General features: G+C 39.6%; 2 protein-coding genes across 3 annotated transcripts in view; both read right to left on the bottom strand.

The window, feature by feature from the left end:
- SRP72 (signal recognition particle 72) overlaps nucleotides 1-14,618 on the bottom strand; it is a 105,277-nt gene extending 90,659 nt beyond the window's left edge. The window contains exon 1 of the mRNA XM_069105283.1: nucleotides 14,615-14,618. The gene's annotated coding sequence lies outside the window, so the exon portion shown is untranslated. The remainder of the gene's footprint in view (nucleotides 1-14,614) is intronic.
- The window catches only part of PAICS (phosphoribosylaminoimidazole carboxylase and phosphoribosylaminoimidazolesuccinocarboxamide synthase), a 76,779-nt gene that overhangs the window by 1,388 nt on the left and 56,687 nt on the right, over nucleotides 1-18,704 (bottom strand). For both annotated transcript variants that reach the window (XM_069105281.1, XM_069105282.1), the window contains 7 exons: nucleotides 17,191-17,388; nucleotides 10,376-10,554; nucleotides 3,649-3,828; nucleotides 3,447-3,560; nucleotides 3,001-3,084; nucleotides 2,209-2,389; nucleotides 614-772 (listed from right to left, as the gene is read on the bottom strand). In XM_069105281.1, coding sequence (XP_068961382.1) covers nucleotides 614-772; nucleotides 2,209-2,389; nucleotides 3,001-3,084; nucleotides 3,447-3,560; nucleotides 3,649-3,828; nucleotides 10,376-10,554; nucleotides 17,191-17,388 — 1,095 coding nt within the window. The remainder of the gene's footprint in view (nucleotides 1-613; nucleotides 773-2,208; nucleotides 2,390-3,000; nucleotides 3,085-3,446; nucleotides 3,561-3,648; nucleotides 3,829-10,375; nucleotides 10,555-17,190; nucleotides 17,389-18,704) is intronic.

Here is an 18,704-nt window from a genome sequence, read left to right as displayed (position 1 = left end):
TGCTTCTTAATAAAACAACAACAATAAAAAAACAAAACCCCCAACTACATTCAAACTTGGAAGAGAATGTACAGAGCATTTGGTCCAGCTGTCAGGGATATCCTAAGAAAGGACTGCCATTCAGAAATGGATTGGATTAGATGACCTCATGTTTCTTCTAACTCTGAGGTTCTGTGGACCTCCCACATTATGCAGAAATATCCCTGACAGACTGTGAACTCTGCCTGGGTTGGAGAACTCAAGATCTCAAAAAAAATGGCATCTTTATAGTTTGCTGGCCAAACCAACTATACTTAATATGTTCACACCACAGAACTAATTTTCACAGACTAGTTGATTTCCTCTAAAGAATAATTTTTAACAAATTTGTCAGCAATGTCTTTTAGCTAATAGAAACATAAAAACTAACATTATTTTAAATGAATGTTATAAACAAATGATTTTGTGTCCTTAATGTGATTTTTAAAAGACATGTTTATAGGAGTTATGTTACCAAAAAATGAATGAGTGTCATGATGGTAGTATATGATTCATGTAATAATAAAATCTGCTTTTAAAACTAAAAATTACTATTATAAAAATGCTTCATGAAGAACAGTGTAGCAGTACTTACCACTAGGCATTCGAAGTGAGGACCACACATCCTGAGCTCCCCAATCAGGTGTAAGTGGAGGACAGTTGACTACTGGATATGCAGTGTTACCGGAAATTACTGGTCCCAAACCGTTGCTTCTGCCAGCTACTGCCACAAATACAGTAGGAACACCATCTCCTGGATTAAATAAGAGTTCACAATTACAGACTGAATAACTTCACAAAAACCAAGCTACTCCAAAGTAACAAAGTCTTAAAGTTGAGCTTTCACTATATCACACAGAGCAAATCTGGGCTATCTTTAGATATAACTTCTGGGTAATCAGTAATTTTATTAACAATGCTAACATTTTAATAAAAGCGGTCAGTGACACTCTTGAATGCCAAAGACACTCATGGTGGCAGACTCAAGGCTTAGGTGGCCCTAGAAGAGGGGTGTTCTTGTGTGAAAATCAACTGATTGGGAACGAATAGTATAATGAGGGGCTAGACCTATTCTAATGAACTTTATGTCTATTACTACTAAATTGCCCAGTCCTGGACAATCAATTCAAAGAATTTATCCCCACCCAAACCAGAGTAGAAGGTTGGGTAGACCTTGGACCAAGATTGAGAAGAGTTAATTCAAGTTCATTATCATTCATGTCTTTCAAAAGACCAAATTTTGGGGCAGCTAGGTGGGGCAGTGAATAGAGCACCGACCTTGGAGTCAGGAGGACCTAAGTTCAGATCTGGCCTCAGACACTTAACACAAAAAAACTAATTGTGACCTTGGGCAAGTCACTTAACCCCAACTGCCCTCCAAAAAAAAAAGAAAAAAAGACCAAACTTTGAAATGAGGACTTTAGAAACAGGGGAAACCCTGGAGTTCTCCAAATCATTGGATTTGGAGATCATTTCTCCCCAAAAGTATAGACTCCCTAGTTATGTGTACCACTGGGGCTCAGGAAGTTAACCCCAAAGAAGATATTTAAGAACGCCTTTCATAAGATATGTATCCTACTCCCTCTTTACCCTCTACATTTTCTGACTGAAAAAAGCTTACCTGCTTTGCACTAAAAGCTGATAAGTGAGAGGATTTAAGAAAAGATAAGACTATTTCAGCTGTGGTCAAAAAACAAAGTGGGACTTGTTTTTTCTTGCTAAAACAGATGACAAAAATAAAGCTGACTGGGATTTTTCATTGATTAAAACTGGAATTGAGACTGTCATGTCTTGTATTGTTACAAGGTGAGAAAAAATTTTAAATCTAATAACTAGACCTTAATGCTGACAGATGTGTTGTAAAGTACTGCTTAGATTATGATCATGATATAGAAACATAGGTATGGTAATCTTCTACTTAATTTATAAATCAATTTTAATTTCTCCTTATTACATTTTCCTCTTTATATTCTACCTCTTGTCTTTTAAATTACTCTTCATAAAAAAAGAACACCTTAAATTTAAGAATACAGTCTCACTAAAATGCCCCCTAACCTTTGCCCCTACTGGAATAAAATAGTAAAACTCTCTTATTACTGGTAGAAAACATAATTTTGTGTCAAAGTGATGAATGATATCCAAACTACTCCAGTATTTGTTGCTTTATATATTAAGTTATTTGAATTTTACCTTCATACTCTGCTTTAATCTTTAGAGTTTCATCTGGTCCTTTATGGGCAGATGTTACTCGAAGTTCACAAGGAATTCCATAGGTTCCACAAGCCTTTTTAATTTTTTCACAATGACCAAGGTCAGAAATCGAGCCCATCAATACCACAACTCTGCATGGACTTTCCACTTTATGAAGCAACTAAAGAGAAAAACACAAAACGTGAGAACATAACAGAGTACAAGCTGATAGGTATTAATAAAAAATGTTATAATCATTAAACAGAATGGTAATTTAAAGTACACAAAATATCCAATTATTTTCTTGCCTTCTGACAGTCCATTTTTAAGATTAAGAAGCAAATATCAAGAAAGCTATCTAAAAAATTTTATGCAAAAAAGCAATTGCCAGGACAAAGCCTAGGATCATTAGAAATCCAAACTAATTTATAGGTTCTACACTGTCACCACTGTATAATGAAAACTGAGCATAACAATGAACATTGATACTTCTGAGATCTTGAGCCAAAAATCAAAACTATGCTGGTATATCGTACTTCCTTTTGTATGGAAGCCTACCAAGATATTGGAATACATACCAACATATGAATAATGTTCTTGAAAGAATATGGGAATATTCATAGATTGCTCATATAAAAAGTGGCCCAAACTTTAGCATTTTTCTCCCCCCAAGCTCCTCAAAATTCTCAGCAAGAGAATCTATAGGTTTCTTTTAAAAAATTTTTTTCAAGAGAAATTTCTAGAAAGAAAACACAAAAGCATTACTTGTGGACTATTATACAAAAGGATTACCTCCACTCTTTCTGCAACCCATTCAAAATTTTTCTTCACCATCTGGAGGCCTTCAGGAGTCACTTCCTTAAGGTCCCGATATGACTAAAAACAGACCTAGAAAGTTTAGAATTATTTTCCCCATGGAAAGCTTCTTGAACTTTCCAGAAGGCACAACCACAACAACTTGGCTGGAGATTTGCTGTTTTTATTTGAGTTTTAAAATTTCCATACGTATTTCTCTCATTGAATAGCAGTAACTAGGCTCACGAGGAGAAGAGAAGACAGGAAAGGGGACTGTTATAAGTATTCACTACATATTAATTTCCTTATTTTTCAGATTAAACCCAAACCCATTATCGACCAAGAAATTTTAACCAAATTATACTTTTGTTGTATTAGTTTTTCCATTTCTATCTTCTTTGTCTACTAAACAGAATTAAAAGACAGAATCCAAAAAACATCACCTGTTTGTCTTTCTGTTGGGTTCTATCACCAGATGGCCAGAGCCTCCAGGAATCATTATCAATAACATCAGCAAGAACAATTTCTTTTGTAGTTACATCAACACCAAATTCAATCTATAGAAAAAAAGAGAAACGACCTAGAATACTAAAGATAATTCTCATTACTTGCAAATCTTTATTTAAAGTCTCCATTTATTTGTACCTTCATGTCAACTAGTGTACAGTTTTGAGGTAACCAGGATTTTTCCAGTATTTCAAAAATAGCCTGTGTGGAATGACTCATGATATCCACTTCAGTCTGACCTATGTTAAGTCCAGCAAAACACCATTTTGCAGCAATAACCTGTTCTTCAGACCACTGTGGATCATTGTTGGCATCATCCTGTGAATAAAGTAAAATGTGGAAGGATTTGAATCAGAAGTTTTCTGAATTTTAATAAAAGCTCATGTAAGACTTAAATTCTTTAAGGTTCTCATTTATAAAATTTTTAAATACACATGAAAATTAAATAATATAGAAACAATTTCTTTTCCATTTTGCTAAAATTATTTTTTTGTAAAGTACAAATTTATATTGTCACTTTAGTTTTTATTTTTTTTTGATGCTGCTTTCAGTAGGAATTAAAAAAAAAACCAGTTAGGCTTGAAACATGAATAGCCTGTTAGTATGCCATGTGAAATAAATTACCAGTATCTAACTTAGAAATTTTATTACATTACAACCCCTCCCCTCCAACCTGTTGAGAGCACCAGATCAAAAGCACTAGAATTAAGAGGGATTAGGGAAAGTTTTCTATAGAAAGTGGAATTTTAGTTGGGACTTGAAGGAAGTCAGGGAAGCCACTAGGCCAAGATTAGGAGGGTGAACATTCTATGAATGGAGACAGACTGAAAATGCATGGAATTCTGAGATGGTAAGTTTTGCTCAAAGAACAAGTGGTAAGTTTTGCTCAAAGAACAAGGAGACCAGTGCCACTAGATCAGAGTACATGATAGTCTGAAGATTGAAAAGGAAGGCAGAGGGATCAGGGGAGGTTGTTATGAAGGGCTCTGAATGCCATAGGAACTTGTAATTGATCCTGGACATGGCAGAGAGACACTCAAGTTTATTTAACAGGTGGGTGACATGGTACAATCTATCTTTACAAATATCAATTGATTACTGGATAGAGGATGGACTGGATTGGGGGAGACTTCGTACAGGGAGACGAACCAGCAGCTTAGTTTAATAGTCCAGGCATCAGGAGATGAGACCTTGCATTAGGATAATGGCAGTATCAGAAGAGAAGGGGGCACACATGAAAGACATTACACAGGTAAAACTGAAAGACTAGGTAACAGACTGGATGGAGAATTAGGAGTCAAGGCTAACACCTAGTGAATGGGAGGAGGATTGTATCCTTGACAGTAATAGGGATCCTGAAAGAGGAGAGGAGGTCTAGGGGGAAGATAATGTGTTCAGTTTTGGAGTTACTGAGTTTTAAGTTTATCTGTGGGACATCTGGTTTAAGAAAGTCAAACCACAGCTGGAGATGCAGATCTGAGAGTCACCAGCATGGAGACAATCAATGAATTCATGGGAGCTAAATAGCTCACCAAATGAAACAGTATGGAGAAAGAAAAGGGGCCAAGACAGAGTGCGGGGGTCACTTAGTCACTGGAGGGTCACCCATTCATTACCTTGTTGTTGAGGACCATAGGCAAGTGGGATTCCGACCCTGACAGCTGAACAAACCCTCTCAGGTGTTTGGCCTGCTGATGGCCTGGGTCGGTTCCCCATCCCCCCAGAAAAAGTGCACAAAGTGTGAGGATTGAGATAAGTATGGCCTTTACACAGACAGCCTGGGACAAAGAAGTATGCAAAGTCTGCAGGGGAAAGCAACTTTATTACTCTGGATGCAGAGTAATAAAGTTGGCTCTTCACTTTCACCACTGGGAGAGTCCTATCTCTTTTTATACACTAGCAGCCTCTGCGTCAGTGATTCTTTCCAAGCCCTGTCTGGAGATGACAGAGCTCCCACTCTTTCTCAGCTCTGCTGCAGGACAGCAGGACTCCCCAAAATTGGCTCCTTGTAATCATCTCTGACTCTTCATTCTCCTTCACCACCCCTAGCCAAGCACTTGCCAAGTCTTGTTGATTCTACTTTTACAACATCTCTTCCATCTGTTTACTTTGCTCCACTTACCTCACCACCATCCTGCTACCCCCTCTCACCTGAACCATTATAACCTCGTAACTGACTACTCAAATACAAAATCCAAAATCCTTGGCATGACATTAAAAGCAATTCCAAAGATGGATCTAGCCTACCTTTTCAGACTTCTTTCCTATTCTTCCCCTTCTGCTCACGTACTGCATTTTGCATTCAAAAAGGACTATATGCCATTCCCTGAACTTAGCATTTCTCCTCCTGCTTGTCTGGCTGTGCGTAAGCTGCTCCTTATAGATCCGCACAGACCTTACATCTACTTCTCAAATCCTCTGCTTGCTTCATTCAAGGCTTAGCTCAGGGGCAAACTTAAATAAAACCTTTCCTGATTCTTCTAGTTTCTAGTGTTCTTCAACTTAAAAAAAATATCTTGTATTTATTTACCCATTTTACAGGTTATCTTTTATATGCATTCCTAATCCACTGCCCCATTATTGACAAATAGGCTCTTAGCAGGTACTTTTTAACTGTCCCAAGAGCCTATGATAGTGCCTTGAACACAGTAGGGATTAATAAAATGTTTGTAAAATTGCATTCAACTAAACCAGGCATTTTTACTTTTACCTATAACATAACTACTGGGTAGGCCAAAGCATTTTAAGGTTGATGAACTAAATTTTCAAAAGCTGCAATTTATCTGACCCTCTTTCAATCTTAAGAATTTCATAAAAGTCCAGCTTAGACAACTTCAAAGAGATGTAGAATTCATAATATTAAAGAGCATAAAGCACCTCAGGCTTCATTCAGTATAGCAAATAAAGCAAGATAATCCTGTTTTTAAAATCTCAGAAAATAGACATTTATAGTTAGAATATTTTAAATCTCGTAGAAATATATTTAATATGATATAAATATGATATTCTAAATTAAGATGTACCAGAGTTCCTCTCAAAAACCCAAGATTCATTAAAAGGAATAATAAATTGTTGTAGGATCTATAATACCCTACTGAACAATCACAAAGCTTAATGACCCTAACAACCTGGAGACTGTTCACACAAGACCCAAGAATGCCTTTGTTGTGGGTTGCTGTGGACTTGGAGACTGTTTACTCAAGACAATGCCTATGTTATGGTTCAGTCATTTGTGGTTTTCACCCTTAAAAACCCCACCCCTGCCATAAGCAGGTGAGCCCCACTTCTTAGGAAGGTGGATTTTACTTGCAAGCTGTTTTCCTCATTAAACTTTTGTTTAATTCCTGCCTCTAGCCTGCTGCTCTCTTTGGCTTAGGCCTTCCACAAGTTAGAGGCTGGTTTGCTCTGGTTGATAAAAGTCTACCATAAATGCTATTTCAAAGAAAATTCTAATTCCTAGGATATCAATGTAATAATTATTGTTCATGATAGGTAATGGAAAAGTTGACAATTTTCTCTTTCTTTTGGCTATAGCCAGATATTCTGATCAATGATGGCCTTTTACTATTTTTTAAATTAAATATTTACTTTATACTAGCCAAAACAAGTTTGCTTAAAACTTGTATTAAAAAAATTGACTTAGGCAGAGCCAAGATGGAGGAGTAGAAGCAGGACCTCCCCGCTGCTCTGGCTTCCACCTTCCCTAATCCATGTAAAAAGGGGACTCTAAACAAACTTTGGAGCTGCAGAACCCACAAAATGACACAGAGAAGCTAACCTCCTGCTGAGGACAGCCCGGCAGGAATCAGCCAGCACAGCGATCCAGAGCCCAGTCCCACGCCAAGGCTTTAGCCCCAAGGTGGGCCTGACCAGCTGCTGGGCCAGGGGAGTCCAGATCTGCCGCAGCTGTGGCCGTTTCCAGATTTATCAACACATAGATGCGAAAGACAAAGTGAGAGGTCAGTGCAGTCTGGACTTTGGGACCAGTAAGTGGGAGTGCATGGCTGAGATAGCGGCCAGCACCATGTGGCGGCTTCAGCTTCCGGCCTACAGAGTGTAGGGGGACGAAGCACCAGTATGAGGGGTAATCGCTCTTACTTTAACCTGCTTGGATCTGGATTGCAGTCCAGGGTAGAGGTCCTGGGGTGTATGTCCAGCTTGCCAGAGAGTGTGGAGGCTTCACAGAGGGCACCCAACTAATACTGCGGGCAACTGAGAAAACCCCAGCGTTTGGGAGGAAAGCTCCCCTGTCTGGTGGCAGAGTCCTACTGTAGCAAAAAGCCCAGGGGTCAAGTGACTTAGGGGCGACATGACCAGGTAAAGGAAATAAAGCAGACAGAAGATTCCAACATTACACTCCTATTTGGGGGACAAAAAGGAGCAAAGCATGGAACAGGAGGAATGAAGTCAGAACTCCTGCACTGTAATGGAAATGCAAATTTAAAGATCTTCCCTGCCCCTAGGCTAAAGTGCACCTGGAGCCTGGGGTGGGAGGCTTGTTTTTTGGTAGATACTTTTTGATTGGCCAGTGAATCAATAAGGTTGTTACATTCTCTGAGCCAGGAAAAGGCTATATAAGCCCTGATATGTAGCTTTGTTTTGGGGCTCACTTTGAGAAGTGTTCTGTGATTTGATCTGGATTATGGGAAACTGTTGTTGAGAGCCCCCCCCTCGGCTTTTGAAAAACCAGATGTCGAAACCCAGATGTTGATTTGATCCAAGAACCTGTGTGAGCAGCCACCCCGGGGACGCTGAGGTGCTTGCCGCTACATGCACCAAAAGCTTCTAAGGAAAATACAAGCTGGTTACAGGCCACAGAGGACCTTAAGAAGCAGATAAGAGAAATGGAGGAAAAATTGGGAAGAGAAATGAGAACAATGCAAGAAAATTATGAAATGAGAGTCAAAGCCTGACTGAGGAAAATAACACCTTAAAAAACAGACTGACTCAAATGCCAAAAGAGGCTCAAAAAGGCAATGAGGAGAAGAATGCCTTAAAAAGCTGAATTTGCCAGATGGAAAAAAAATCTCAAAACCTCAATGAGGAGAATCGTTGCTTCAGAATTAAGATTGGAGCAAATGAAAGCTAATGACTTTATGAGAAATGTTAATGTTAAAGATGCTGTTAAACAGATCCAAATGAAAGAATAGAAGGCAATGTGAAATATCTCCTGAGAAAAACCACTGACCTAGAAAATAGATCCAGGAGAGATAATTTAAAAATTATTGGACTACCTGAAAGCCACGATCAAAGAAAGAACCTAGAAATCATCCTCCAGGAAGTTCTCAAAGAAAACTGCCCTGATGTTTTAGTACCAGAGGGCGAAACAGAGGTTGAAAGAATCCACTGATCACCTCCTGAAAAAGATCCCAAAATGAAAACTCCTAGGAATATTATAGCCAGGTTCTGGAATTACCAGATCAAGGAGAGAATATTACAAGCAGCCAGGAAGAAACAATTTGAATATTGTGGAAACACAATCAGGATAACCCAGGATCTGGCAGCTTCTACACTGAGGGATTGAAGGGCTTGGAATATGATATTCTGGAGGTCAAAGGAGCTGGGATTAAAACCAAGAGTCACCTACCCAGCCAAACTGAGTATCATGTTTCAGGGGAAAATATGGTCATTCAGTGGAATAGAGGACTTTCAAGCATTCTTGCTGAAAAAACCAGAGTTGAAGAGAAAATTTGACATTCAGATACAAGAAGCAAGAGAAGCATGAGAAGGTAAACAGGGAAAAGAAATCATAAGGAACTTATCAAAGTTGAACTATTAACATTCCTACATGGAAAAACAATAATTGTAACTTATGAAACTTTTCTCAGTAGTTGAAGGGAATAGAAATATATACATATGTCTATATGTGAGGGTATATGGGCATATGAATACATATGTGAATATATATGAATACATAGATAGAGGGCACAGGACCAATTTAACAGGAAGGGATGATACTTAAAAGATGAAATTAAGAGGTGAGAGAGGAATATAATGAGAGGAGATGGGGAGAGACAGGGAAAATGGTTACAATGGAGGGGAAGAATAGGAAGGCAAAAGGGAATGGGTCACCCTTATTCCCATTGAATTTGGCTTGGGGAGGGAATGAAATACACAATAAATAGGGTATCTCACCCTCCAGGAGAGTAGGGGGGGAAAGGGATGAGTGGGGGGATGATGGAAGGGAGGGCAGGCTGGTGGGGAGGGAAGTTGGAAGCACCCACTCTTGAAATACAATGGGATCAAAGTAGAGAATAGAACAAGTGGGAGGTGGGATAGGAGGGAGGGAAATATAGTCAGTCTTTTGCAATATATCTACTATGTTATTGTTTTGCATTAGCCACACATGTACATGCTATACTGAACTGCTTATCTTCCCAGTAAGGGTGGGTGACAAGGGAGGAAGGGAATGAATCTGGAATTCAAAGTTTTAAAATCAAACACACACACACACACACACACACACTATTATTAATACTATTTTACATGTAATTGGGAAATGAGATATACAGGCACTGGGGCATGGAGATCCACTGGAAAAATTGAAAGGGGTATGGGAGAAAATATGGGAGAGAGCAGATTGGAGGAGGGGATGTCCTGTGAGACTGCTATTTTGGGGTGGTGGGTAGGGGAAAAACAGGGAGAAAATTCTTAACTCAAAATCTGGTGGAAATGAATGATGTAAATCAGAAGTTAATAAAGCATTTGGAAAAGAAAAAATCGACTTACCATCAATGTCTACATTACAACGTACTCTGACCACCTCTCAAAGCAAAAAATTCCCTTCAAAACAAGTCTAGAATTGCAATTCAGTTCAAGCTTATTGAAATAATCTTTTCATACTGGCAAATAAGACAATAATTACCTTGAAAAACAACTCCACTTTAGGTGGGTAGAACTTGTATCCTTCTTTGACACCAGGATTTCTTTTGAGAAAAGAACCAGTTGCAATCCTTCTACATACCCATTCAATTGGAATCATTTCACATTGAGGTGCAATGAAAGCTGTCTCCCCACATTTTTTGGTGAAAGCAGTTTTGATACCTAGGAATGAAGTAAATAAAGTTTCAGAATTCTAGTTAATATTAATTGAAAGAATATTTGTTTAAACCCAAAACACAATTGTCATTAGTAAACCAATCTCTAGCAATGTTTTGTAAATATTTTAATGACTTCTTTATCCTAGTCCCTTCCCAATAAACCCTCCAGCCCCCAAAGAACTCTTTTCTTATAACAAAGCCATATGGTGAAGCCAAGGAGATATATCTGCCTTGTATGACCACCTGTACCCAGGATCCTACAAGTCTTTTAATAAGGGAGAATTGTGTCAGATTTCTGGAATCAAGATTCTACCAACAATATATAAAACAAATGAGAAAACTAGTGAGTGACTGTTTTCTGCACACCATTTCACTTCTCTATGCCTCAGTTTCCTCATTTGCAATATGAGGGGATGTTCCCTAAAAATGTAACCAGAAACAAAGGAGCTGTGCATCCAGAGACTTCTATAAAAGCACTATTTGTAATTACTGGAAGCCATTTAAGTGTTTAACAATAGGAGAATGGTTAAATACACTATAGTATATTAGTGTAATAGAATACTATAATGCAATTAACACCACCAGGGATGAAAAAAAAAATACAAAGAATCCTAGAAAAACCTTTATAAAATGTAAGAAGGTAAAGATTAATGCAAGTTTGAATAATGCAAAATTCAATTTAATGGAAATTACAGAATACTAGATCTCATTTAATTCAAGCCAAAATTCAATTAATGCACTATGCAGGAGGTAGCAGAGGATTTTAACACAGTGTTAACCGGTCAGCCTACATTTGCCTATCACTACATGTGGATGTGGATGTGGATGTGATGTACTGCTGTATACCCTAATAGCAGCTGTATTATTTTTTAAAGAACCCTTAACAAACTGGACAAAAGAAGAATATTTCAGAAGGAAACACTGGCAGTGTAAATAGGCTCATTATTAAGAACAAAAATTTTATGTGACTGAACAGCATGAACATAATAACTAAAAGAAGATGAGATGTTGGTATGCCTCAATCTACAGTACAGAATATTATAAAAACACACAGATTAAATGAAAAAGGCACAAACTGAACCAGCTCTTTGTGATCTGCAAACAACTACAAGGACTAGAAACATTACAGTGACAGAAATGGAGATTCAGATGTATGGACTGAAGAGTGCAATAAGAAACCCACTACAGGCATGGATTGCCAGGATTTGTTATAACAGGAATCTGGGGGCAGTCAGAGGCAGCCAGGAAACATTAAGCCCCTATTATATGCCTGGTACTGTCCTAAGTGTTAGGGATACAGAAAAAAGCCTAAGATAGTTCCTGCCCCCAAGGGTGCTAACAATCCAACAGCAGACAGCAGGGCCGTTCAAAAACCTGGGAGGTGGGGAGAAGGCTACCCAGGCATGGGCACACAAGTCAGTTTTAGGGTTTATTTCATCTTGTAGAATGATGAGTTTCTGGAGACCACAAAATCCAAGAAAGCAACTGAGTAGGAAATGATGAGGTGAATTCCTGGAGACCCATCCTTACACGGTGGAGGATCTCTTTAGTCAGGGAGGGAGAGGGTCCAGGGGCAAGCGGTGCTAAGGAGGAGTGAGCTTGGGATTTGATTTCATCTTGTAGAATGATGAAAAATAGGACAATTTGCAGTACTAATTTCTAACATTTCAATCCAGAGAGGATTCAGAACCATGTCTAGATTTTGAATAGTCATTAATTCACTGCTGACAGTTGAGACTGAGCTATCAAGTGGAGTGCCCCCAATCATCTTTACTGACTGTGGTAAATGCATGGATGAAAAGGTATGTTAAATGCTAAGGGCTAAGCCCTGAGGATACAAACACAAAAAGCAAGACCATTCTGCTTTCAAGGAGCTTACATTCAAACAGGGGAAGACAACACACAGGAGTTGGTTTGGTAAGTCACAGGGATGGTGAGGGGAGCCAAAGAACAATGGCGGATGGACATATCCTTTCTAGGAGCAGTTACAGGATTCCTGACATTAAGGATTATTTCAGTTTTTGAATTTGTATCATCAGGGCCTGGTGTATGGTGGACTGATTGACAGGATAGGTCAGATTTGCAGAGTTCACAGTTTTGAGGAAGATGGTAATCAGGATCCAAAAATCTCTTAATACTTGCCTAGAACCAGGCAAATACCACATCACTTCCCAGCTATGTCCAAACTACCTCTTCTTCACTATCTTTATGTACTGTCTTCCTCCTTTACAATGTAAGCTCCTTAAGGGAAGGGACTTGTATCCCTAGTGCTAAGTACAGTGCCAGATACTTGGTAAGTAAGCACTTGATAGATGACTTATTATTTATTCTTCTTGACAGATCAGAAGAATCTCAATAGACCAGAGGGATGGAGGTAACTGTCAAGTGCTACACATAGGTCCAAATACTCAATTTCCCAAATAAAAGGTGAGGGGGAGAGGAGGATGGTTAATTGAAGATGTAACTGCATCTTTACCCTATAAAAATCCATCTTGCTTTCTCTAAAGTTGCTGGTTCCTTTTGGAACTTGGCTACTTCATGAGAAGCGTTAATCTCAATAAATGCCTATACTTGGATTAGAAGTGGTCTGACTCTGAATTGTTTGAGACAGTCCCACCACAACACATCATGAAATCACTTGGAGCCCCCACCTCAACAGTTTTTGGTGTCCCTGAATCTCTGACTCTGACCTCCCCCTCTAATCCAAAGGTAAGCCTGTCTTTTTCTCTTCTCTTAGCTGGGAGGTCCTTAAAACACCTAGCAAGGCCTGACTGGATCATTTGGGCCCCTGTGGTTAGCAAATTCCCTCTTAGACAGAGGACGCTCTGCTTGGGAATTTCGTGGAGAGTTCTTTATGAACTCAATTCTTCATCCTTCAGTGGGACGCCACTGAAGAGATGAACTTGGCTATAGGATTTCCTTAGGCTTACTGGCATTTAGTTCCAACTCCCATCCCATGGGACTACTAAATTGTAAGAACACCTGCTCTTTATATAATCTGGAAGACCAAGAAAAGTTATCACTATCTGTGCTTTCTGTTTGTATCTGCCTGTGTCTATGTCTGTGTAAAAATCTGAGTCTGCCTCCTTGTAAGATTCAAAATGCAGCCAGCCAGGAAAAAAAAAAAAAACTGTACCTGGGCAAGAAAGATTGGCAAAAAAACAAAAACAAAAACAAAATCTCCCTCTCTTTCTACTTCCTTGGACTCCGGCCAAGTTCTGGAGGTGGAAAGACAGATGGAAAAAGAGAAAGGGTAACCTCCCCCAAGATCTATCTAAGAGAAAAAGGGTCACTTCATTGATCAAAGAGAGGCAGGTTTCAAAGCTGCACTTTGGAACAGGACTAACACTTAATCCTTTTCTGGGTCACAGAAAGAGAACTGTGCAATATCATTGGGAATACAGATCCAGGTAATTGAATTTATTCTGGTTACTATTTGGCACTAAGATAAATTAGGAAATTCATAAATCTGAAAAAGAGATGCCTCAGAGATGAAACTTTGAATTTTCCAGTATGGGGGAGAGGGGACTAGGTGCCACTGGATCTTTTCCAGAGTCCCACTCACCTTGACTGGAAGGTTCAAAGCTCTTATTTTCAAAGAAGTTTTTAAAGGAGTGAATACCTAAGTGAAGTTTACTTGAGCAAAAGTTCAAAAAACTCCACTAAGATTCTCCTCCCTGTAGGGCTCTCTGAAGAGGCTAGGGCTTCAGTGCCTTCTCACTGTGATCCAGCTCTGACCAGGCCAGGGCCACAGTGAAAAGTAAGAACCACTAAGATCCTTCTTGTGGTCGAAGCTCTTCCCAGGCTAGGGCTACAGTGCCTTCTCCATGTCATCCTGTCTCTGACCGAGCTAAGGATACAGGGAAAGGCTAGAACCATTAAGACTCTGGGTAGGCATTAAGGGGGTCCCCCAGCTTTGTGAACCCAGATGTTAGTGCTCTGGTAATGTAAAAAAGAGGAGATCTCTGATACCAACCCTTGTGGGAACACGGGGATAATTGTCTGTTATTTCCCAATTATTGTATTATTTTGCTGTGCCCAGAGCCCAAACTACAGCAGTCCCTCCCCATGTACAGCTGGGGGAGGAAACACTGCTCCAGAGTTAGAGTGGTATAGGCCAGAGACAGAAGCTGGGGGCAGGAGCCCCTGAGGTCTGCCATGCTTGGACTCAGGCAGGACTAGGGAGAGCTTGGAATGGAGCAGTCCCTGCCCCTGTGAGGTGAGACATGGAACAGGAGCAGATAGCTACCTTAGTTGGGACCCAGGGAGGAGCTGGGCACGCCCACTGAAATGCAGGAGGAGGAGCCACGGGCCCCAGGGCAAGATAAAAACTGTGAAGCAAAGCAGGAGCAGTGAGTGTGCTTTCTTGCTGCCATGTCCCCCTGGGATGGTTTGTGACCCAGGGGTGGAGATGGCTATGGTGGGATGGGGAGGAAGAGCCATAACTCCTGGGGACCCACCCTGTTGGCTTTGTTGCCCAGTTGCTCCTCAGGACTTTGAAGTAGGGGGCTGGAGCAGTGTTAGGTCTTGAACTCTTTGGCTAATCAGAGTATGTGTGCACCTGAGAGTTAATAGGTGGGAGCCTGCAATAGCAGCATGGGGAGGACACTCCCCTAAGAGGCCTTTACTTGCTCACTGTTTGGGCTGAGGAGATTGTAACCCACTGTGATCTAGGGGCGGAGGGTATTATGTTTTCTGCTTCCCCTGGGGATGTGCTGTGTTAGGGAAGACCCTGGCCTGGGATTCCCTGATTGTATAAACAAGTATTTTGGGACAGTACCTGAGTGAGGAGGAGCTGGTTGCTCACTCCCTAAAGATTTTGGCCCCCCAAGAATGTATAAGGTGTGTGGGGGGGGAATATTATGTTAAATACTGTGCTATGCTACTGAATAGTATGTTTTATTTTAGGTCTTGTGGCCACCCCGGTAATAAGTTATGTTGCAGTGAACGTTATGCTTATCTTAATGGAGGCAACATGGATTTTATATATAAAAGACTGTGGGAACAAAGAAGGGGTTTTGATGGAATTAAGGGAGTGGTCATCTAAGGGGGGGGGGGCAGGTGCAGACAATGAAAAGGCAATTAAATAATTAGGAAGGGTTGATTGCCCCAGGAGAAAGTCCAGGGACCCAGGCCACTTCGGAAAGTCCAGGGACTTTTCCTTTTTGGGGTTCAGATCCCATTTCCATCAAGACCAAATAACACAGAAAAAAGTCTGTCCTAAAGGTGAGCATTCTGAAACACTGAGAGACAATTTTTTTTTGGAGGGGGGAAGGCTGGGCAATTGGGATTAAGTGACTTGTGTTAAGTGTCTGAGGCTGCATTTGAACTCAGGTCCTCCTGACTCCAGGGCCAGTGCTCTATTCACTGTGCCATCTAGCCGAACTGAGACAAATTTTTAGAGGAAATTTCAAGATGATTCACGACTGGGAAAAAAATAGTTAAAAAAGAGAGCTGGAAGACATAAGCAATTATTAATAAATTATTAACACATAGGTGACTCAGTGAATTGGTCTCAGACATTTCTAAGCTGTGTGACACTGGACAAGTGAGAGAAATGATTATTACATAACCAAAATACTAGGGAGATCCAGGATTTTTTCCTGTCCTCATCTGGAGATTAGGTCAAAGCTTAGTTCTTCTCTGAAGGTCAGGGCAGATAATGAGATGAAATCTTGTTACCCCAACCAACTAGAGAATCTTACAAAGAATTTAGTCTCAGGTGAATTCAGGCCAGTGGTGTTCTACAGAATCAGTTCTGAGCAGAGGTGAAAACCCCCTTTACCTAGGTTGCCCCAGGCAAGGGTAGTCTGGATAAGAAATAAAATCTCTTGGTTCAAAACTGAGTGAACAGGTTCTCTCAGATTCTCACTGGTTAACCAACAAGAGGTCCCAGGCCAAGCCCTTCTAGGTCATGGCTTGGGCCTGGATTAGTGAATGTAAATAGCAATTTTTACCATTTTGTCCAGAAACCCTGAGGGTCTTCCTCTCCCAGAAAGATCTTTTTTTTTTTTTAAAGAGGCTATTCTCTGCCTTATTTCTTATTACAAGAGTTAATCACAGAATGGGCTTAACTGAGACCAGTTAAAGACCTTGGCTTGAAAAGGCTCAAATGGATACAAACAGTGCCCTAAGGGTTAAAAATAATAAGGGCTGCTTCTCCAATATTTTGTGAAGCCCCTAGTTTATTCTCCAATGTGAAGGCCCTAAAGTCTCTTCCCCTTATCTTGAAATACCACAAAACTTCTCCTTTATCCTGGACCATAAAATTTCTTGTCTCCCCCATCTTGTGTCTCCTATCCTGTCACCTATCTATCTTATCCAGTACCTAATCTTCAACCCTCATAATAACCTCTAAAACTACATCATCATTCTGAAACCTCTATATAACTCCCCCAAATAGCAGAGTCTCATTTAGCTTTCTTGCTAAAGAAGTCATGGCAAAATTTCCTAGAGATGGTGAAGTCATACAGTTGTGTAGAATTCTGGTGTTGATTGCATCAATCGAAAAGAATACTAGAGGGCCTCCTCAATTAGATCCTGGGTCACTCAAGAGATTAGCCTAATTATCCACAATGGAATAAACAAATGAAGAAACACATTAGAAGAAAAAAAAATAAAGGGGGGGAAGGGCAATTACCTGCTTCCTGTAACAACTCGAAAATACAGCTGGTAATTTTGTTTGAGATTGCAGCTTTTCCATCCAGGTGATTTTTTCTAGCTGCATTGCCTGCTGTAATCTGGTCTTTAGATTGCAAGAGAACTTTTCCAGGACTATCCAATAATTCATAGACTTCTTTTGTTTTACCCTCATAGAGCTTCTTACCAATCTTCAGTACTGGGGAAATAAAACAAAAACATCTAAGAATATTTGAAAACATTAAGTAGACTAAATAATACTTTAAAGGATATATGGGTATTCTGACATGAGTATTCCCTGTTAAGGCTGATCAGAATTCCTCTGTGCCTTAGCAGATGATATCATTTTTGTTAAACCCATCACCAAAAAGCCAGTCTTCTTAGAGATAAGCCTCCCCATATTCAGACTGGTTTGCAAATTACAGAAACATGGCTGCTTTCTGACCCAATATTTAAAGCCTTTCTGTGATGGTAGAACCTACTAATTTTACTGAATTATCTAATTTGCAACAAGGAAAGAATAACATAAATTCCTACTTTATAACAGACTTGTGTTTTGGCTAAAGCTGAATTACTCAACTAGAGCAAATCCTGAACAGCAATTCAATTCTAGAGATAGCACAACAAGGTAATGATTACAAGAATGTGGTCTGGCATATAACCAAAAATTCAATTTAACAGTCACTGGAAGAGAACAGAATTGGTATGAAACTAGAGGAAATGCTACTGAAGGAATGAATTTATTTACAGATTAATGATGTACCAGAACTAGTCATTTTCTGATTTTTAATTCTAAAAGTTAAATTCATTCCCCATTTGTCAAGAAAACTAGCTCCATATAAATACTTATTGAACTGAGTGGTAACCTTCAAGCATGTGATTTCTCATTCATAGGATCCACAGAAGCTGGCATTTGTTGCCAGCTAGCAACCTGGGACCCAAATTTTAAAAAGATGCAGAAAGTCTCTCTCCTGATGATCAGATCATCCTCAAATCTGTTCTTATTTTTCACCTCAAATACCTAGCAATGACAGGAAATGTTCTCCAAGATAAAGTTTCAATCTTTTCACCTGAATGTTTTTATAACCATTTATCAGTTTTTATATTTCTGTAATGTGTTCCCAATTTAGATCACCGAGCTCAAGAGATGTTTTAAGTATGCATATGCAAGCACCAGCTTTTATCAATAAACTCAATCTTATAATGCTATCATCTCTAAGACAGCATATCCTACTTCTGTTGCATGGGGAGGCTCAGAGGTCAAAATTGAGTTCTTGGGCATTAGGGAGGGTTTTACTAGGAAGGTGATATAGACGCTCTATTAATTTACATGATCAATTTCAGAAAAATCTTCCTATTCCATTCATCTACAAATGGCAGTTTAGTGTGATTCTTTATGGTCACTTGATCTGGAAGGGCTTGTATTTAAAAGTAAAATTTTATTGATGTCTTCTGTTTTTTCCATCACCATAGCTTCCCCCAGTTTCCTTCCCCCTCCTAGACTGTCACCCTGTA

Source organism: Petaurus breviceps, unplaced genomic scaffold (assembly GCF_028583685.1).
Source record: "Petaurus breviceps papuanus isolate PSGF00001 unplaced genomic scaffold, PetGlider_PUasm1.0 76, whole genome shotgun sequence".
NCBI classification, from domain to species: Eukaryota; Metazoa; Chordata; class Mammalia; order Diprotodontia; family Petauridae; genus Petaurus; species Petaurus breviceps.
Note: the sequence above shows the minus strand (reverse complement) of the source record. Positions and strands in the feature narration are given on the sequence as shown.